Below are 17,231 nucleotides of genomic sequence, written 5' to 3' on the forward strand. Positions count from 1 at the left end.
TAGTTGCAGTTCCAGCCTTTGTTCCTGATCCAGCCTTGCCCTGATCCTTCGGCCTGATTTCCTGGTTCCTGACTCCGGTACGTCCTTTGAAATTCCTGACTGCTGCCAGCCCTGACCTTCAGACCGTCAACCCTTCCTGCTTGCTGTCCCTTCCGGGAGACCGCACCTAAGTCCAAGCGGCTCAGGTCCTCATAGGCTCCTCCCGGGGGGACCTCAGGTTTCCAGTGGTGAAGCTCCGGATTGGTCTCCTGGCTCCGTTCTGCCTCCCGGCCATCTCATCTCTGCAGAACCCTCTTCAACGTTCCTTCTTCATCTGCAAGGCTGGCCCAAGGGTCCACAGATCATAACAACTGACCTCAGCAGGTGAGTTGCAGAGTGGCCCAGTTGATCTCCAGAAAATGCTACTGGAGCCTGGGTAGTCCCAGTATTATGGGGTGAACAGATCTGGCGATGATGTGGAATGTCATTTCTTCATGGTTGAATAGCCCCATGCACAGAGTCAGGAGTACCATCGCAAGGATGATCTGGCCAGGCAAGGGATCTCCATAGATGGATGGTGGGAATTCACAGATTATCTACCAGTTCCTCCATCAGGAAATTCCCCCTGGAATCAGAGACCACCACAGCTAGGGTGGGAAAGTTCAAGTGATCCATGGAGATGGTTACTGGGAGTATCAGTTGGTGTCATTAAGCCTAGGATTATCTCCCCACCAGATCCTAGGCTTGGACGTTTCCCGGCTTCACAGGCATTTGGTGAGTAGGTGGCCTTTGCCCACGCTGTATAGGCACAGGCCTAGTTGCCAGCAATGAAGTCTCTCTTCAGGAGCAAGGCGGCTGTGGCTGAGCTGCATAGGTTCATCTGCGGGTCCAGTAGAAGAGGACAGAGTCAGCGGAGACAATGATCGCTGGAAGCTAGAAGCCAGCGTGATAATCTTTCACATTGCTGAAAGGCGACAGTCTATCTTCCCCATCAAGTCTATGAGACCCTTCAGAGACTCTGGAAGATCTCGAGCCGTCAGCTCATCTTTGATCCTGGGGGACACATCCTCCAAGAAAATACTGCAGAGGCAGTCCTCCCTCCAGTTGAGTTTGGTTGCCAGGTTCTGGAACTTGATGGCATATTCTGCCAAAAGCAGGTACCCTGCCATAGGTGCAGGAGTTCTGAGCCCATGGTGGTCAGCACCGGCCGGGATCCTCAAAGAATTTCTTGAAGGCAGTAGTAAATAGCTGCAGGTCTCTTAAAAGCAGATCTGAGTGCACCCAGAGGGGAGATGCCCAGGCCAGAGCCTTACCCTCCAGGAGGAGCAGTATGTAGGTGGTTTTCACTATATCATCTGGAAATAGAGCTGTTTGGAGCGTAAAATACATATAGAACTGGTTTAAAAACACCTGGCATTGCTTGGGGGCTCCTGCATACCGGGGTGGCAATGGTAACTATGAGATAGGGCAGCTTAGGGCTTCAGGCATAGCTGGTATGGATGGTGGAGGCACCAGAGCAGGTGAGGCTGTGGCTGCATCCAGTCAAGACGTGGAGGCTGCCAACAGTTCCAAAAATCCCTGCTGTTCCTGGTGCTTGTGTACAGAATGGCCTGGAGAGCAAGGACATCTGCCAAATCTATGGCCTCGGAAATCTGTAGCAGGCATGGATCCTTGGATTGAGGTGGAGTTGGTGCAACCTGCAAGGTGGAGCCCTGAAGGTCCCCCTGTCAGCTGGTGGAGCTGGCTGAGGCAGAGGTCCAACTGGAGTTTCATCTATACCAGCCCTTGCTCCCCTTAAACTGAGCCCTCAGGAGGCGAGGGCAGCAGGTCAAAGGGCCACTGCTGAGCTGGAGATCAGTGGAGAAAGGTTTGTCACAGGGACTGGAGCAGGTGGTACAGGTATAGTTGGAGAGCAGGCAATGGTCGAGGCAGGCAGAGTTCAGATGTGGTCAAGAGTCAGGCAGTGGTCCATGGCAGGAGGAATTCAAGCATAGTCAGGAGGCAAGCTGAGGTCAGAACCAGAGATCCATCCAAGGGCAGGTGGGACAGACAGGCAGGCAGGAAGGCAAGGAACAACAAAGGTGGGTAGGCAAGGTCACTGAAGACACCAAAGAATAGAAGAACTGAAGACTGACCATAAACGAATTCCACAGGAACAAAAAACAAAGGAGACCAGGAACTGAAGAGGTGAAGACCAGGAACAGATAAGACGAAGACCAGGAACAGTTGAGATGAAAATAAGGAACATTAAGGCAACTCACTCTACTTCTTAGTAGTGGACCTATTGCCCAGGCAAGGAGGAAGTATAGTCATGGCCTTTTATAGGTCTTCGTCTGAGACGTCATCCTCGGGTGCCACTGGCCTTTTCCTGCTGTGGGCCCTTTTACAGTAGCGACATCAGGCATTTGCACACCTTAGGAGGACCCGGAGAGATGGCACATCAGAAGCAGGAGAAAGCACCAATCTGTCGCAGGTCCGTTTGGGAGCCTTCCCCAGCATTAGGGCTTCTTCCACCGGGCTCAGAGCTGGAAGTAAGTGTAGTGGTGCATAGGCATGTCCCACAGAACACCAAATGCAACAGATTCAACTGCCAACAGAGTTCTTTGGCTCCCTAGATCGGCTGAGGCCGGGGGTGCTGTGGAGGCAGTGTGCACAGGCCCTGGAAACATAGAAACATAGAAATGACGGCAGAAGACGACCAAATGGCCCATCTAGTCTGCCCAGCAAGCTTCACACATTTTTTTCTCTCATACTTATCTTTTTCTCTTAACTCTTGGTTCTATTTCCCTTCCACCCCCACCATTAATGTAGAGAGCAGTGATGGAGCTGCATCCAAGTGAAATACCTAGCTTGATTAGTTAGGGGTAGTAGGGGTAGTAACCGCTGCAATAAGCAAGCTACACCCATGTTTATTCCCTTTACCCAGACTATGTCATACAGCCCCTATTGGTTGTTTTTCTTCTCTCCTGCCGTTGAAGCGGAGAGCCATGCTGGTTATGCATTGAAAGTGAAGTATCAGGCCCTTTTGGTTTAGGGTAGTAACCGCCGTAACAAGCCAGCTACTCCCTGCTTTGTGAGTGCGAATCTTTTTTTTTTTTTTTTTCTTCTCCCCTGCAGTTGAAGCTATTCTGGATATGCGTGAAGCCTCAGCTTTTCTTATTCCCCTGCTGTTGAAGCAGAGAGCTATGCTGGAAATGCTTGATGTATCAGCCTTTCTCCCATGCCATGAAGCAGAGAGCCATGCTGGATATGCATCGAAAGCGAAGTATCAGGCACATTTGGTTTGGGGTAGTAACCGCCGTAATAAGCCAGCTACTCCCCGCTTTGTGAGTGCGAACCCTCTTTTCTTCTCCCCTGCCGTTGAAGCAGAGAACTATGCTGTATATGCTTGGAAAGTGAAGTACTAGGCTTATTTGGTTTGGGGTAGTAACCGCCGTAACAAGCCAGCTACTCCCCTCTTTGTGATTGCAAATCCTTTTTTCCACATTTCCTCTTGCCGTTGAAGCTTAGAGCGATGTTGGAGTCACAGTAAGCATCTGTATGTTTATTTAATAAGGGTATTGTCTCCGGGCAGTAGCCATCGTTCTGGTGAGCCACCCACTCTACATTGGCGGTCTCTTGACTTTATGGATCCACAGTGTTTATCCCATGCCCTTTGAAGTCCCTCACAGTTCTGGTCTTCACCACTTCCTCCGGAAGGGCATTCCAGGCATCCACCACCCTCTCCGTGAAGAAATACTTCCTGACATTGGTTCTGAATCTTCCTCCCTGGAGCTTCAAATCGTGACCCCTGGTTCTGCTGATTTTCTTCCTACGGAAAAGGTTTGTCGTTGTCTTTGGATCATTAAAACCTTTCAAGTATCTGAAAGTCTGTATCATATCACCTCTGCTCCTCCTCTCCTCCAGGGTGTACATATTTAGATTCTTCAATCTCTCCTCGTACGTCATCCGATGAAGATCCTCCACCTTCCTGGTCGCCCTTCTCTGTACCGCTTCCATCTTGTCTTTGTCTTTTTGAAGATACGGTCTCCAGAACTGAACACAGTACTCCAGGTGAGGCCTCACCAAGGACCTGTACAGGGGAATAATCACTTCCCTTTTCTTACTCGATATTCCTCTCTCTATGCATCCCAGCATTCTTCTGGCTTTTGCTATCGCCTTGTCGCATTGTTTCACAGACTTCATATCATTAGATACTATCACCCCAAGGTCCCTCTCCTGCTCCGTTCACATCAGCCTTCCCCCCCCCATCGAATACATTTCATTCGGATTTCCACTCCCCATATGCATGACTTTGCATTTCTTTGCATTGAATCTCAGCTGCCATGTCTTCGACCACTCTTCCAGTTTCCTTAGATCCCGTCTCATTCTCTCCACTCCTTCCGGCGTGTCCACTCTGTTGCAGATCTTAGTGTCATCCGCAAAAAGACAAACCTTACCTTCAATCCCGTCCGCAATGTCGCTCACAAAGATATTGAACAAGACCGGTCCCAACACCGATCCTTGCGGTACACCACTTATAACCGCTCTCTCCTCAGAGAAGGTTCCATTTACCATCACACATTGTCTTCTGTCCGTCAACCAATTTGCAATCCAGGTCACCACATCGGCACTCACTCCCAAGCTTCTCGTTTTATTCACCAGTCTCCTGTGCGGAACCGTATCAAAAGCTTTGCTGAAATCCAAGTATATGATATCGAGTGCTCTTCCTTGATCCAATTCCTTGGTTACCCAGTCAAAAAAGTCAATCAGATTTGTCTGACAAGATCTTCCCCTGGTGAATCCATGTTGCCTCTGGTCCATCGATTCTCCGGACTGTAGATTGTTCACTATTCTCTCTTTCAGCAGTGACTCCATTACTTTTCCCACCACCGAAGTGAGGCTAACTGGTCTGTAGTTTCCAGCCTCCTCCCTGTTGCCACTCTTGTGAAGCGGGACCACCACCGCTCTTCTCCAATCACTCGGCACCACTCCCGTTTCTAGGGATCTATTGAACAGGTCACACAGTGGAGCCGCCAGAACATCTCTGAGCTCCCTCAATATCCTTGGATGAATACCATCAGGCCCCATGGCTTTGTCCACTTTCAGGTTCTTTAGCTCTTCCCACACATTTTCTACTGTGAAAGGATTTTCATCTATTCCCCTTCCCTCCAGTTTCTTGTTGTTTAGAGATGGTCCTTCTCCAGGGTCTTCTTTAGTGAACACAGAGCTGAAGTATTTGTTTAATATTTCTGCCATTTCTTCGTCACTCTCCACACATTGATCATTACCACCTTTCAATTTTGCTATACCACTTTGGACCTTTCTCTTTTCGCTGATGTATCTGAAAAATGTTTTGTCACCATTTTTTATCTCCTTGGCAATCCTCTCCTCCGCTTGACTTTTTGCCAACTTGATTAATTTCTTTGTCTCCCTCAGTTGATTCAAATATGCTTCTTTGTGCTCCTCCCTTTGGGATCTTTTATATATCTTGAATGCTGTTCTTTTAGCTTTAATTTTGTCAGCCACCTCCTTTGAGAACCAGATAGGTTTCAGTTTCCTTTTGCTTTTCTTTACATTTCTAACATATAGAGCAGTTGCCTTGGTGATTGCTCCTTTTAGATTAGTCCACTGCTGATCCACATCTCTCTCTTCTCCCATCCTTTTAGTTCTTCCTCCAGGTACTTACCCATTTCCTCAAAGTCTGTGTTTTTGAACTGTAAAACTCGGGTCTTTGTGGTTCTTTTCCCTATTCTTTTATTGATATTAAACCATACCGTTTGATGGTCACTGCTGCTGAGGTGGGCGCCCACCTGGACATCTGAGACATTATCTGCATTAGTGGAAGGGGATGGAATCATATTCATCACGCAATAGTGACATCTAGAGGCCAGATTTAGGGCCCATGATTGCAGAGTTAGGGTAAGAGGCCTGGTGCATAGTCTCCTCTCCCCCCAATAGAAGACCATCAGTGCAATGTTAATAATGTTAATATATATTTCTATACCACCTTTATTGAGCAACAGAACAATCCAAACCAGTTTATAATTAAATAATACAATAAAATATTCAAAATACATCATAGAACATAAAAATATCTAAAACAATGGCTCAGCCCTACCCCCCTCTCTCTAGGGATGGACAGAGCCATGAAACCAACAAATCAATAAGCATGATATCAATATCAGCGTAATGCATTATAATAATGTCAAAATGATACAACTAAAACCCTCAACCATCCCCAAACCACCCAATAACACCTCCAACTCCCATGAACCACTAATTTACTACTTAACGTCTCTGGTCCCCCTGTTCCTCCTAAAGGAGCTCCCAATGATTGGAGCAAGTTGGGAGAGGACTTAAAATAGGGAAAAAAAATCCCCAGGTAATTGCAAAATAAGGTTCACAGTGCCAGATTTTAGCTTTGGTTTCAAATGAACTAAAAATTCAAAGGAGAAGTATGAAAACTGCTGGATCAACAAGAAAAAAAATCAGTTTGGCAGAGCTATCAACTCATGCAAGCCATCAAAAGACTTTGAGTCAGTCCTGATTTTTAACTACTCCATCCCTTTGTGGTTTGGGATTTTGAATTCTCCTGTCCAGATTAGGAAAAGCTGGCCTTCGTATCCCAGATTTCTTAGAGATGGGACCTAAAACCCCTAGAACTGCCTCAGAATGTGGCTGTTGTTTTGGATTTAGTTGGCAGGTCTGCATGGATGGGCCATCGATGACATGGACATTAACCTTCTGCTGTCTCCCTGCAGCCTGCACAGGATAGGCCCATCGCAAGGAGAAGGGAACCAAGGAGGAAAGGCAGACCAAGCCAGCCATCCCGACAAGGAAAGAATTACTTTGGCCAGCAGTATAACCTTGGCCATGGCGGTGTAGCATTCCTGGTAAGAGGAGACGGGATGGGGAAGAAGGAAGGGGTAGAAGTGAAGTGTGAAAGGTAAAGATAACAGAACTATGAATCCTGATAATCCAGGATCCTCTTCCACTTAAGGGTTTCCAATTGTTCCTGAATTATGGTTCCTCTAATTCCAAATCTACTAATCACCAAGGAGTCCTAAGCAACCCTACAGAAAGGAAAAGTGTCATCCAGTAAGTCTGTATATTGTAGAAGTTAATAGAAACATAACTAAAGGAATATTAAACTAAACATATTTTCCATTCCTTAAAATAGTATGCAATCTTTTAATACACGGTCATGTTTGCAGAGAGTGATGTCATTGTCGATATGCATTGTATCACTTTAAACTCATTGAAACAGCAGAGGTTTACCAGATATTTTGCCATAAGACGTGCCTGTGACATATTGGCAAATCAAAGTAGAAATGAGAAGGATTTGTTTTACACTCCAAACTCCCATCCAAGGAGTATGGGTTCTCATGACCCACATACACATTTCAGATCAGTCAGGCCACAGGGACTGTGTATGACAAATCACTTTGGTGGCTCAATAGGGATGTGAATCGTTTTAGGACGATTAAAATTATCGTCCGATAATTTTAATATCGTCTTAAACCGTTATGGAACACAATACAATACAGATTCTAACGATTTATCGTTATAAATCGTTAGAATCGTGAGCCGGCACACTAAAACCCCCTAAAACCCACCCCCGACCCTTTAAATTAAATCCCCCACCCTCCCGAACCCCCCCCCAAATAACTTAAATAACCTGCGGGTCCAGCGGCGGTCCGGAACGGCAGCGGTCCGGAACGGGCTCCTGCTCCTGAATCTTGTCGTCTTCAGCCGGCGCCATTTTCCAAAATGGCGCCGAAAAATGGCGGCAGCCATAGACGAAAAAGATTGGACGGCAGGAGGTCCTTCTGGACCCCCGCTGGACTTTTGGCAAGTCTCGTGGGGGTCAGGAGGCCCCCCACAAGCTGGCCAAAAGTTCCTGGAGGTCCAGCGGGGGTCAGGGAGCGATTTCCCGCCGCGAATCGTTTTCGTACGGAAAATGGCGCCGGCAGGAGATCGACTGCAGGAGGTCGTTCAGCGAGGGTTCCGGCGCCTCGCTGAACGACCTCCTGCAGTCGATCTCCTGCCGGCGCCATTTTCCGTACGAAAACGATTCGCGGCGGGAAATCGCTCCCTGACCCCCGCTGGACCTCCAGGAACTTTTGGCCAGCTTGTGGGGGGCCTCCTGACCCCCACGAGACTTGCCAAAAGTCCAGCGGGGGTCCGGAAGGACCTCCTGCCGTCCAATCTTTTTCGTCTATGGCCGCCGCCATTTTTCGGCGCCATTTTGGAAAATGGCGCCGGCTGAAGGCAACAAGATTGAGGAGCAGGAGCCCGTTCCGGACCGCCGCTGGACCCGCAGGTTATTTAAGTTATTTGGGGGGGGGGTTCGGGAGGGTGGGGGATTTAATTTAAAGGGTCGGGGGTGGGTTTAGTGTGCCGGTTTTTTCGATTTTTTCGATTTTTAACGATGTTCCGGCGAGGGATGGGGTTCGGGAGGGTGGGGGATTTAATTTAAAGGGTCGGGGGTGGGTTTTAGGGGGTTTTAATGTGCCGGTTTTTCGATTTTTCGATTTTTAACGATTTTTCACGATATTTTACCCCCCCAAACGGCAACAATACGATTCCCTCCCCCTCCCAGCCGAAATCGATCGTTAAGACGATCGAGGACACGATTCACATCCCTATGGCTCAATTCACATACTTGCAATCTACGAAATCCCTCATCCTGCTTAGCAGAGAAGAGAATGTCTCTGTTCTGGCCAGTGAAGAAAGCAAATTTCTCAGGTGTCTGCTGCACACCCATCCACTCGTATGGGATGTTCCTCCCCCCCACCTGACCCGCTTACAGTCTGGAAAAGGGCCGTTGGTGGGCCAGAGAGGGGAGACTGAGTGATTCCTTTAGATTGGCTCCACTTAGACAGCTCAATGGAGATCCCTCCACCTGTTTCCAACATTCCTTACCTGAACCAGTGAGCCAGTTTCCCCAAGTAAGGCACTCTTCCACAGTGCAGAGAGGACACCCTGAACCTACATGGGACAAAGCCTCTCCCAGATTTGCTCTATCAAAGAATTTCTCAAACTGGGAGCAATAAATCAGATCAATGTGTGCTGGATCTCTCATTGTCTCCCAGTCTCTGTGACATTTTATGATGTTTTACGATAAAAGAGACATCTTCTATAACATGCATTTGTGTCCTGTACTCTCTCTCACCTGTGAACAAGATGACAGGAGAAGTTGAGGTCATGAAACAGCCTGAAGTGGAGTTAGAACCCAATATTGAGATAGATCGTTGCTTTGGCTGCTGCGATGTCAATGTGACTGACAATCCAGAACTGCAAGGAACAGAACGGGGAGATGGAGACTGGATCTCAGCCCAGACTGTAAGGAAAGATTATGTATTTAAATATGAATAATCATATGTACATAGCATAATTGTAATGTTATAGCAGGTATGCAGCCAAAACAAATTTACAAATATATAAAGTTAAGGCTATAATATTATGTTGTGATATGAATACAATAGTTGTCGAGATAAGGCTATTGGATGTACAGAGAGGTAAGGCTACAGTGGGAAAACCAGAGAAAATCTACAGCTGGTACATTCATACACTGAGATTTTTAGCTACAGTAGAAACATAGCCTGCGGTTCACCTCAACCACAATCTTACCTTAGAAACCCGCATCTCAACAATGGTAAAAACCTCCTTTTTACATCTTCGCCAGATCTGCCAACTGTGCAATTATTTTGAGAAGCGTGATCTGACCATCATGATACACTCATCAATCACATAGACTATTTTAATTCCCTATTTAACAATATCTCTCAATACAATGCCAAACATCTCCAACTTCTGCAGAGCACAGAAGGTAGACTTCTGGTAGGAGCCAAGGCCAGTGATCACAGGAAACCAACCTTGAGCCATTTATATTGGCTCCCAGTCAAAAACAGGATAAAATTTAAACTCTGGTTTGTCATTAAATGCATGAATCAACTGGCCCCAAAATATGTCTCCCAACTTCTGTTCTCCATTCCCACAAGGGAGCTTCAATCCTCGTAACAAGCTCTTCTAGCATCCCCTCCACTGACTTACACAAGACTAATCTGCATGACACTTTACACATTCATCTGCTTTGCCCCCAAAATATGGAACATACTGATAGCTGTCTCTCATGAACCTTGTTACCTAACCTTTTGGAAAACAAATCAAAGCTTGGCTATTCAACCAGGCCTTCCCCTAGATTCTAAGCACTGTCTCCTCCCTCTACTTCCTGACTTCCAGAACTTTTTCATAATTGAGTCCACTTCTTGTCCACCACTGAAACAATTCTATGCAACTGGTTCATACTAGCTATGTAGGTATCAGATGCTTAACATTCTGTTTCTATCTATGCATTCTATCCTTGTGCCCATTATTATTTATACTTCTCAATTATTTTATTGCTACCCAATGTACTAAATATACTCTCATCCTTTCTTTTTATTAGATTATTTAGTTTACCTCCAAGATACCTACTCAAAATCCACCTCAAGTCTTTAGGTCATATCTGTATTATGCATCACTACATGCTGGATGTTTTTCAAATTTATTTAATCTGCCTTGTGAATAACTTAGGAAAGGTGGATTAGCAAAAATTCATATATAAATAGCAGTAAATTTACAATAGGAGAGAATACAGAAAGTAAATCTATCGTAGGTTCATAGACTTAGGAAATCCTTAAAAGAATGATTAAGAAGGGCCTAGGTAGCACTTTTAAAAACCTCATCCCCAATTACTGTAAAGAAAAATGTTTGCCCCATTATATAACAAGCTGATTCTTCATTACACTGCTTGCTTGGATTGTTAAGAAGGCCAGAGATCTATCTTGTAGTTGACTGGGAGCTAGCGGGTGTATGACAGTCTAAGGGAAGCCAAATGAAAATGCTACAATATCTGTAGTCATAGTCAATAATCACAGGACAATGGAAAAAATGTTTTCCTCGCCCCAGATATAATGGTAAACTAAATATAGAGTCCCATTGGGGTCCCTAATAAAGTATGTAGCCTGGCAGCAAGGTCATGCTGTGGAGTATAGAGAAGAAGATGTTCCATCATGGCCACAGTGGGAGACTGCCGCAGTGCCTTATTCCTGCTTTCATACCACAAAGTGAACCCTAGTGTCAAGGTGGATTTTTCAGTTGACGTTTAAGAGAGCAGAATCTTTTTACCTCCTTTCGCCATTACTTGATTTTGTTGGCCTTGGTGAGAAGCCCGGACTCTGGGAGAGAGGTTTTCTCCTACTTCACACCCAGTGGCTAATTAGCTATCTGTCTGGTTTGTGATTTTGATTTGGAAGGAAGTTTTGATCCCACAGAGAGAGGACAGAGGTTTAACTAATATCTAGCATGGAGCTCCAGTTCTTCTAGGTTCCTGCTTCTTATGAGACCCTGGTGGTCTTTTTATTTCTGGAAGTCAGGAGTTTTATTTTTGTGTCTGGAGGTTTCTCTGAGATTTTTGGAAACTCTCCAGTCACCCTTGCCACTCAGCCAGAGAAACTCAGTTGCATCCCTTGGAAGAAGGAGAGGGCACTGGGATGGGGCACTGAAGAAAAAGAGGTCCGTATCTGGCGCTCACCCAGCAGAGATAGAAAGATACGAAAAGCAGACAAGATAGGAAGATAAAGTAAGATCAAGCCATAGATCCCACATAAGGAAGGGAAATCTTAGGAGGAACCTGTTTGCAGCACCCAGGGAGAGTCCTAATAATCCAGGAGAGGATAAAGGAAGCCCCAAGGCAGAACCCAAGGGGTCACAGGCACAGATTTTAAGACTCTGAGGTTCACCATTACCCTCTCACCACAAAACACTGAAATCAACCCACTAGTAGGAATGAGAGGATCTTAAAATATGAAAATAACTTTTCAATATTTTGCTAGCGAGGGTAAAAGAGAAGAGTAAATTAAACATTTAAACAGGCTCCCCATGCCCTCTATCAATTTCTCTTTCAAGGAAAATAGGATGGGACGCATTGATGCTCTAGAATAATATTCCTCCCATTTCTAGCAAGCAGTCCTTATTCTATAGAATGACTGTGTTTTATTACCAGAGATCCGAGAGCAAGTTGTAATTCAAATCAAACCAGGAAGTCTCTCAATTTTTCCCCGGTCAGTCTAAGAAGCATATCTGAAAAACGCAAAGTGGATCTTTAAATATTATCCGAAGCAAACTTAAGAAATCAGGATTCGCCTCTCGAGCCCAGCTTCTGTTCCTCAAGAGAGCAGGGGCTGGGGATGCCGCAGAGGCAGCGTTCACAACCTCAGCGGGGGAGGAGGTCCCAGCCATCACCCAACAGCGATACCAGGCTCAGGGTGCAAGCATACCGGATTCCAGAAGGAGCCCCTGTAACCCCTATCCAGGGACTGTCACTGTGATTTTTGGGATCAGTGATTGGGGGGGGGGGGGAAGGAGAGAGGATTAAAAATGGATAAAATCCCCAGGCTTATGATGAACTGTGGGTCGGATTGCTTCATTCCACTTGTGAATACAGAGGACAATTTTCAAATGGATCTAGCAGCCTTACTACATGGCTCTAGGCACCTAGATCCCTGGGTTTGAAAAATGCCCTGGGCAGAGTTCCTAAATATAGCCAGAGAGTTTCACCATGTGGCTATATTTAGCTGCTCTCATGTAGGCATTAGGGGAGCATGTTTGGGTGGGAGGAGAAAACTGCCCATCAGTAATGGAATTTATAGCTTTATGCACGTAGATTCTCTCCCGAAACCCATCTACATTTAGACAATTCTCAAGGGTTAACATTTCCTAAGCATGAAATACAGTAGCTATCAGCTCATGTGTCAAACCTGGGTCTCCCGCTTCTTTCTCTCTCCTCTCATAGAACAAAAACGTAACCTTTATGGTAGGCGTGGATGTTCCAGACCTCGTGGGGGGAGAGGCCTTCTTCATTGATGATCAATGTCTGGGCTGCTGCATTATTGTTTCCGTGACTCCCGGCCCAGAACACGAGAACGGCACAGAGACTTCAGTGCTTCCTGCCTTGAATGTAAGTAGATTACAGGGGGAAAAAAAAAGCAAAATGCAGAGCAGTGCACCTCCCGGGAGTGACCTAGAGCTTTAGGATGAGATCGCTACATTCTGACTGGCCGACGCGCCATATTCTGTTCATTTCCTCACCACTGAGATAATGAACCTATGATATATATATATATATATATATATGTATACCATAAACGTGAATGAATATATATATATATATATATATATATATATATATGTATACCATAAACGTGAATGAGGTGAATTGAGGAGGACAATTTTCAAGAGGACTTATTTATTTATTTATTTGTAGGTCAATATTCAAAGGGATTTATCCGGATAACGTCTTGGTTATCCAGCTAAATGCCGATGTTTGAACATCACCAATCGTTATCCAGCTTAGGTTTTGACAGATAATGTATGGCCATTTAGGGGGCATTCCTGGGCAGAGTTGAATTAAACAAATTATGTATCCACTAATTCTGATATTTAGAGTAGCCAAATCAATTATTCAACTCTATATGTGGCCACGAGTAGGAATAAATTTATCTGGGAATGTGCTTTATTTTTCAATTCTAGCTGATTAGGTTTAAAGGTATCAGCATACTGTTTAGCCTGTTGAATATCCCAGATAACTTATCCGGGTAACTTTAACCGGATAAGGTGTCGCTGATTTCTTAGTCACCTTCCCAGCAAGGACCCTGTTGCGATTCCTCCCATGGCTGGAGCCACGGGAGGCCTCTTACCTCACGGCCCGGAGGCCGCTGCAGTCTTCAGACTTTCCTGAGCGGCAGGAGCTGCTGCCGATGTCCCTTCATGGGCTGGAGACTGCCTTTCTTCTTGGCATGGCAGGGCCGTGCCGGCGTCCTGGAGCACCAGGAACCACTGACGTCATCATTCTTCTGCGGCCTGGAGGCCACAGCCCCCAGACTCCCATGCAGCAGGGAAGCCGCTTCCAGCATCATCTTCGCGGCTTGGACGCCTCCTCCTTCTTCGGGGCCTGTTCCCTCAGCCCAGCCCTGCTTCTCCTGCTCCTGTATGCTCAGCGACCGCGTCTTCTTCCTAGATTTAAAGGGCCCGTGGCCAGATATGCCCCGGACCCCACCTGAACTCCTCCCAGGGCGTCTCCTCATCTTCAGCCCTACTTAAAGGCCCTGCTTCCACTTCATCCTCGCCTTCGCAAGGAGCCAGTTCAGGCGTTGGACTGCTCCTGGATCCTGTTCCAGCTCTCCGATCCAGGAGCTTCTGAAGACATCCTCCTCCTCCTCTTCTTCAAGGCATTCCATTCCTCATCGTCCTTGTCCTTGATGTTTCGTGTTCCAGTCCTGATGTCCAAGTCCTGATGTTCCGTGATCCAAAGTCCTCATGTTCCGTGATCCAAAGTCCTCATGTTCCGTGATCCAAAGTCCTGAAGTTCCGTGTTCCAAGTCCTGAAGTTCCTTGATCCAAGTCCTGAAGTTCCTTGATCCAAGTCCTGATGCTCCAGGTCCTGAATAACCTGTGCCTCTGGAGGTTCCTTGCTTTTAATTCCGAGTTCCGGTTTCCAAGTTCCAAGTTTTAATCCTGAATCTGTATCCTGTTCCGACTCCGGAGGATCCAAGGGGTTACTTCACTCCTGTGCTGTGAGACGTCCTGAGCTTGTCCCGCTCCCCTCGTGGTCCGCAACCAGCCCTCTGGCTGTGTAGGGCGTGTAGGGGACAGTGTGGTCCGCGACCAGCCCCCGGGCTGTGTAGGGTGCCTAAGGGCCTTGCTTGTTCTCCTCTGTGTTCTCGTTCCACATTCCTCGTCTGAGTCTCCAGTGTGGTCCGCGACCAGTGTGTAGGGTGCCTGAGGGACTTTGCTTGTTCCACATCTGAGTCTTCTTTCCAAGTTCCACGTCTGAGTCTTTGTTCCAAGTTCCACGTCTGAGTCTCCTACTCTAGAGCCTCCGTCCGCCCTTGTCTCCTGTCCAGGCTGCCGCCTGGACCAACCTTGCATGGTTGGCCTCACGAAGGCTGCGCAGGTCAGTGGGGGCCTGGGCTTCCGGTCCTAGCCCAGACGGGTCCTGGTCTCACCTACCCCGGCTCTTCCTTGGAGCTCTTCTCCTGGTTCGCCGGGACCCAAGGGTCCACTTCTCCCAGGATTGGGAGCGCTCCCTCCTACAGATCCCCAACAGACCCAAGGCAAAGAACCTTAATAAAACATAGAACATCAATGTATTACAATAAACACACTTAAAATAAAACTACAAGCTACAATAAATTATCAAAACATAAATCATTAACAAACAAATCACATTATCTTCAGTCATCATATCAAACAAAAAGTGCAACATATCATAAAATCAAAATGTAAACTAAACCTGGTAATTAAATCATCACCTGGCTTGATTTCCCTGTGTAAAAATTGTTCTCCTCAAAGTGGCTAAGAGTATGTGTAGGCTTTCATAATACACATACTTAGAAATCAAATAAATACATAAATAAATAGCTTTTAGCCAGATTAAAACGATGTGTTCCTGGGATGGAGATGTATTGGGGAAGGGAAACCATGTGCTTATCTTTGATTTTCAAATGGATGTGTATCGGTTTGTGGCCCCCCCTCCTCCCATTTCTGATCCGCCAGCTGCAGAAATAGCAGATGCAAAGTATGCAGACATTCTGTATCCGCATAACTTATAGGAAATTAATAAAATTAGTTACAAAATATGGAATACATTTTCGACAGGGTTTCCCGCGTAAAAAAATAGCATATATGCGCATAAGTAGCACGTACCTGCGTATATGCTATTTTAAAAACATTGAGAGTCACACGTATTTTCCATTTTGTGCGTACATTTTACTGGCAGAAATAAAGGGATGGTCTAGAAGTGCATGTGGTGGTTGATATTTTCTAAGAGATATATGCGTACATATTGCTAAACTTATTTGTACCTTTTTGCACCTGTTAATTGTCTGGGGCAAGTGAAATCTGGCTTGTCTGTTGGCTGCAATTTTTGGATGGGAGGTCTGGATCATCTGGTGGGGGCTCAGTGTGACACGCTAGAGCAGGGGTGGGCAATTCCGGTCCGAGGGCTGCAAACCAGTCGGTTTTCAGGATCTCCTTAATGAATATGCATGAGAGAGACCTGCATGCACACTGCCTCAGTTGTATGCAAATCTATTTCATGCATATTCATTAGGGGGATCCTGAAAACCCGACCGGTTTGCAGCCCTCGAGGACCGGACTTGCCCACCCCTGCGCTAGAGGATCTAAGCAAACTGGGTGAGCTGCTGGAGATACCGGTGAACTGGTGATTCCACGTACGTGCGCAAGTATTTTCAAAATGGTATGCACATGTACTTTATAAAATATCTGCCTCTGCCTATAAATCAGGGTTATTGCGCGTACATGTTATATATCTTTTAGCCTCCTACAATATACACACGTATGTTTATAAAATAGGTCAAGAAAGTAAGCGTTTTCTTGCATTGGAAATATTCGGGCATGTTGAACCATGTGCATGTACTTTCAGAGCAGAGCTAAATGGTATTTTATAAACTGTGCGGTGGGAGCTGCACAATTTATAAAATGCTAGCATAAATCTAGGCATGTCCACTTGCACGTGCAAATGCGGTACGGCGGGTAGGTTTGAAAGTTAGGCTCCCCGTGAGAACGGAGCTACTCGTGTACCTTGCAGCAGCTCGAGCTACTTAAAATCGACCCATTTCTGTGTTCAGGATTTGCGCATTTCGGGAGTAATTTTCAAAAGAATTTACAGGCATACATCCCGGTTCATGCATGTAAATCTGCTTTTGAAAATCATCTGGTGGGGGGGGGGGGTTGTCCGGGAAAAAGTACACATGGAACACAATTTTGTGCGTAGTTTTCCTTGGATTAGCAAGAGCCATTCCGGGAGGCAGAATCGGGATGGGGAAACCATTTCCATGGATAATTGAAGTTTCACAGGAGTAGCTGTAGCTTCTCATCCATATGTCAAATGTGCATACTGGAAGTCAAAGCAGTCTTTTGTGCCTGAGTCTGCTTTGAATATTCGGGCTACTGAAAATTATCCTTCTAAAAGGCTGGGCCTGAAGATAGCTCTTTCGTGGATCGATATGGTTGTACAATGCCCACCACACACTGCATGAGATGCAGCTCCTAAAAGTGCTCTAGACTCTATTACCATTCCTTTTGTCACTGGTGAAGCATAAATCTCTTTGAAAGAGCTTTGCCATCTGATTTGACTGACCAGTGAAATAATCTGAAAGTTTGTTGAATTGGTTTGATGAGACTCCTTTAAAACAAAACAAAAA

At 46.0% G+C, this 17,231-nt stretch overlaps 1 protein-coding gene across 4 annotated transcripts in view; it reads left to right on the plus strand.

The window, feature by feature from the left end:
- The window catches only part of LOC115086016, a 41,063-nt gene that overhangs the window by 9,107 nt on the left and 14,725 nt on the right, over positions 1–17,231 (plus strand). For all 4 annotated transcript variants that reach the window (XM_029592595.1, XM_029592596.1, XM_029592599.1 and 1 more), the window contains exons 2-4: positions 6,723–6,854; positions 9,148–9,306; positions 12,800–12,964. In XM_029592595.1, coding sequence (XP_029448455.1) covers positions 6,723–6,854; positions 9,148–9,306; positions 12,800–12,964 — 456 coding nt within the window. The remainder of the gene's footprint in view (positions 1–6,722; positions 6,855–9,147; positions 9,307–12,799; positions 12,965–17,231) is intronic.

Source organism: Rhinatrema bivittatum, chromosome 2 (genome assembly GCF_901001135.1).
Source record: "Rhinatrema bivittatum chromosome 2, aRhiBiv1.1, whole genome shotgun sequence".
NCBI classification, from domain to species: domain Eukaryota; kingdom Metazoa; phylum Chordata; class Amphibia; order Gymnophiona; family Rhinatrematidae; genus Rhinatrema; species Rhinatrema bivittatum.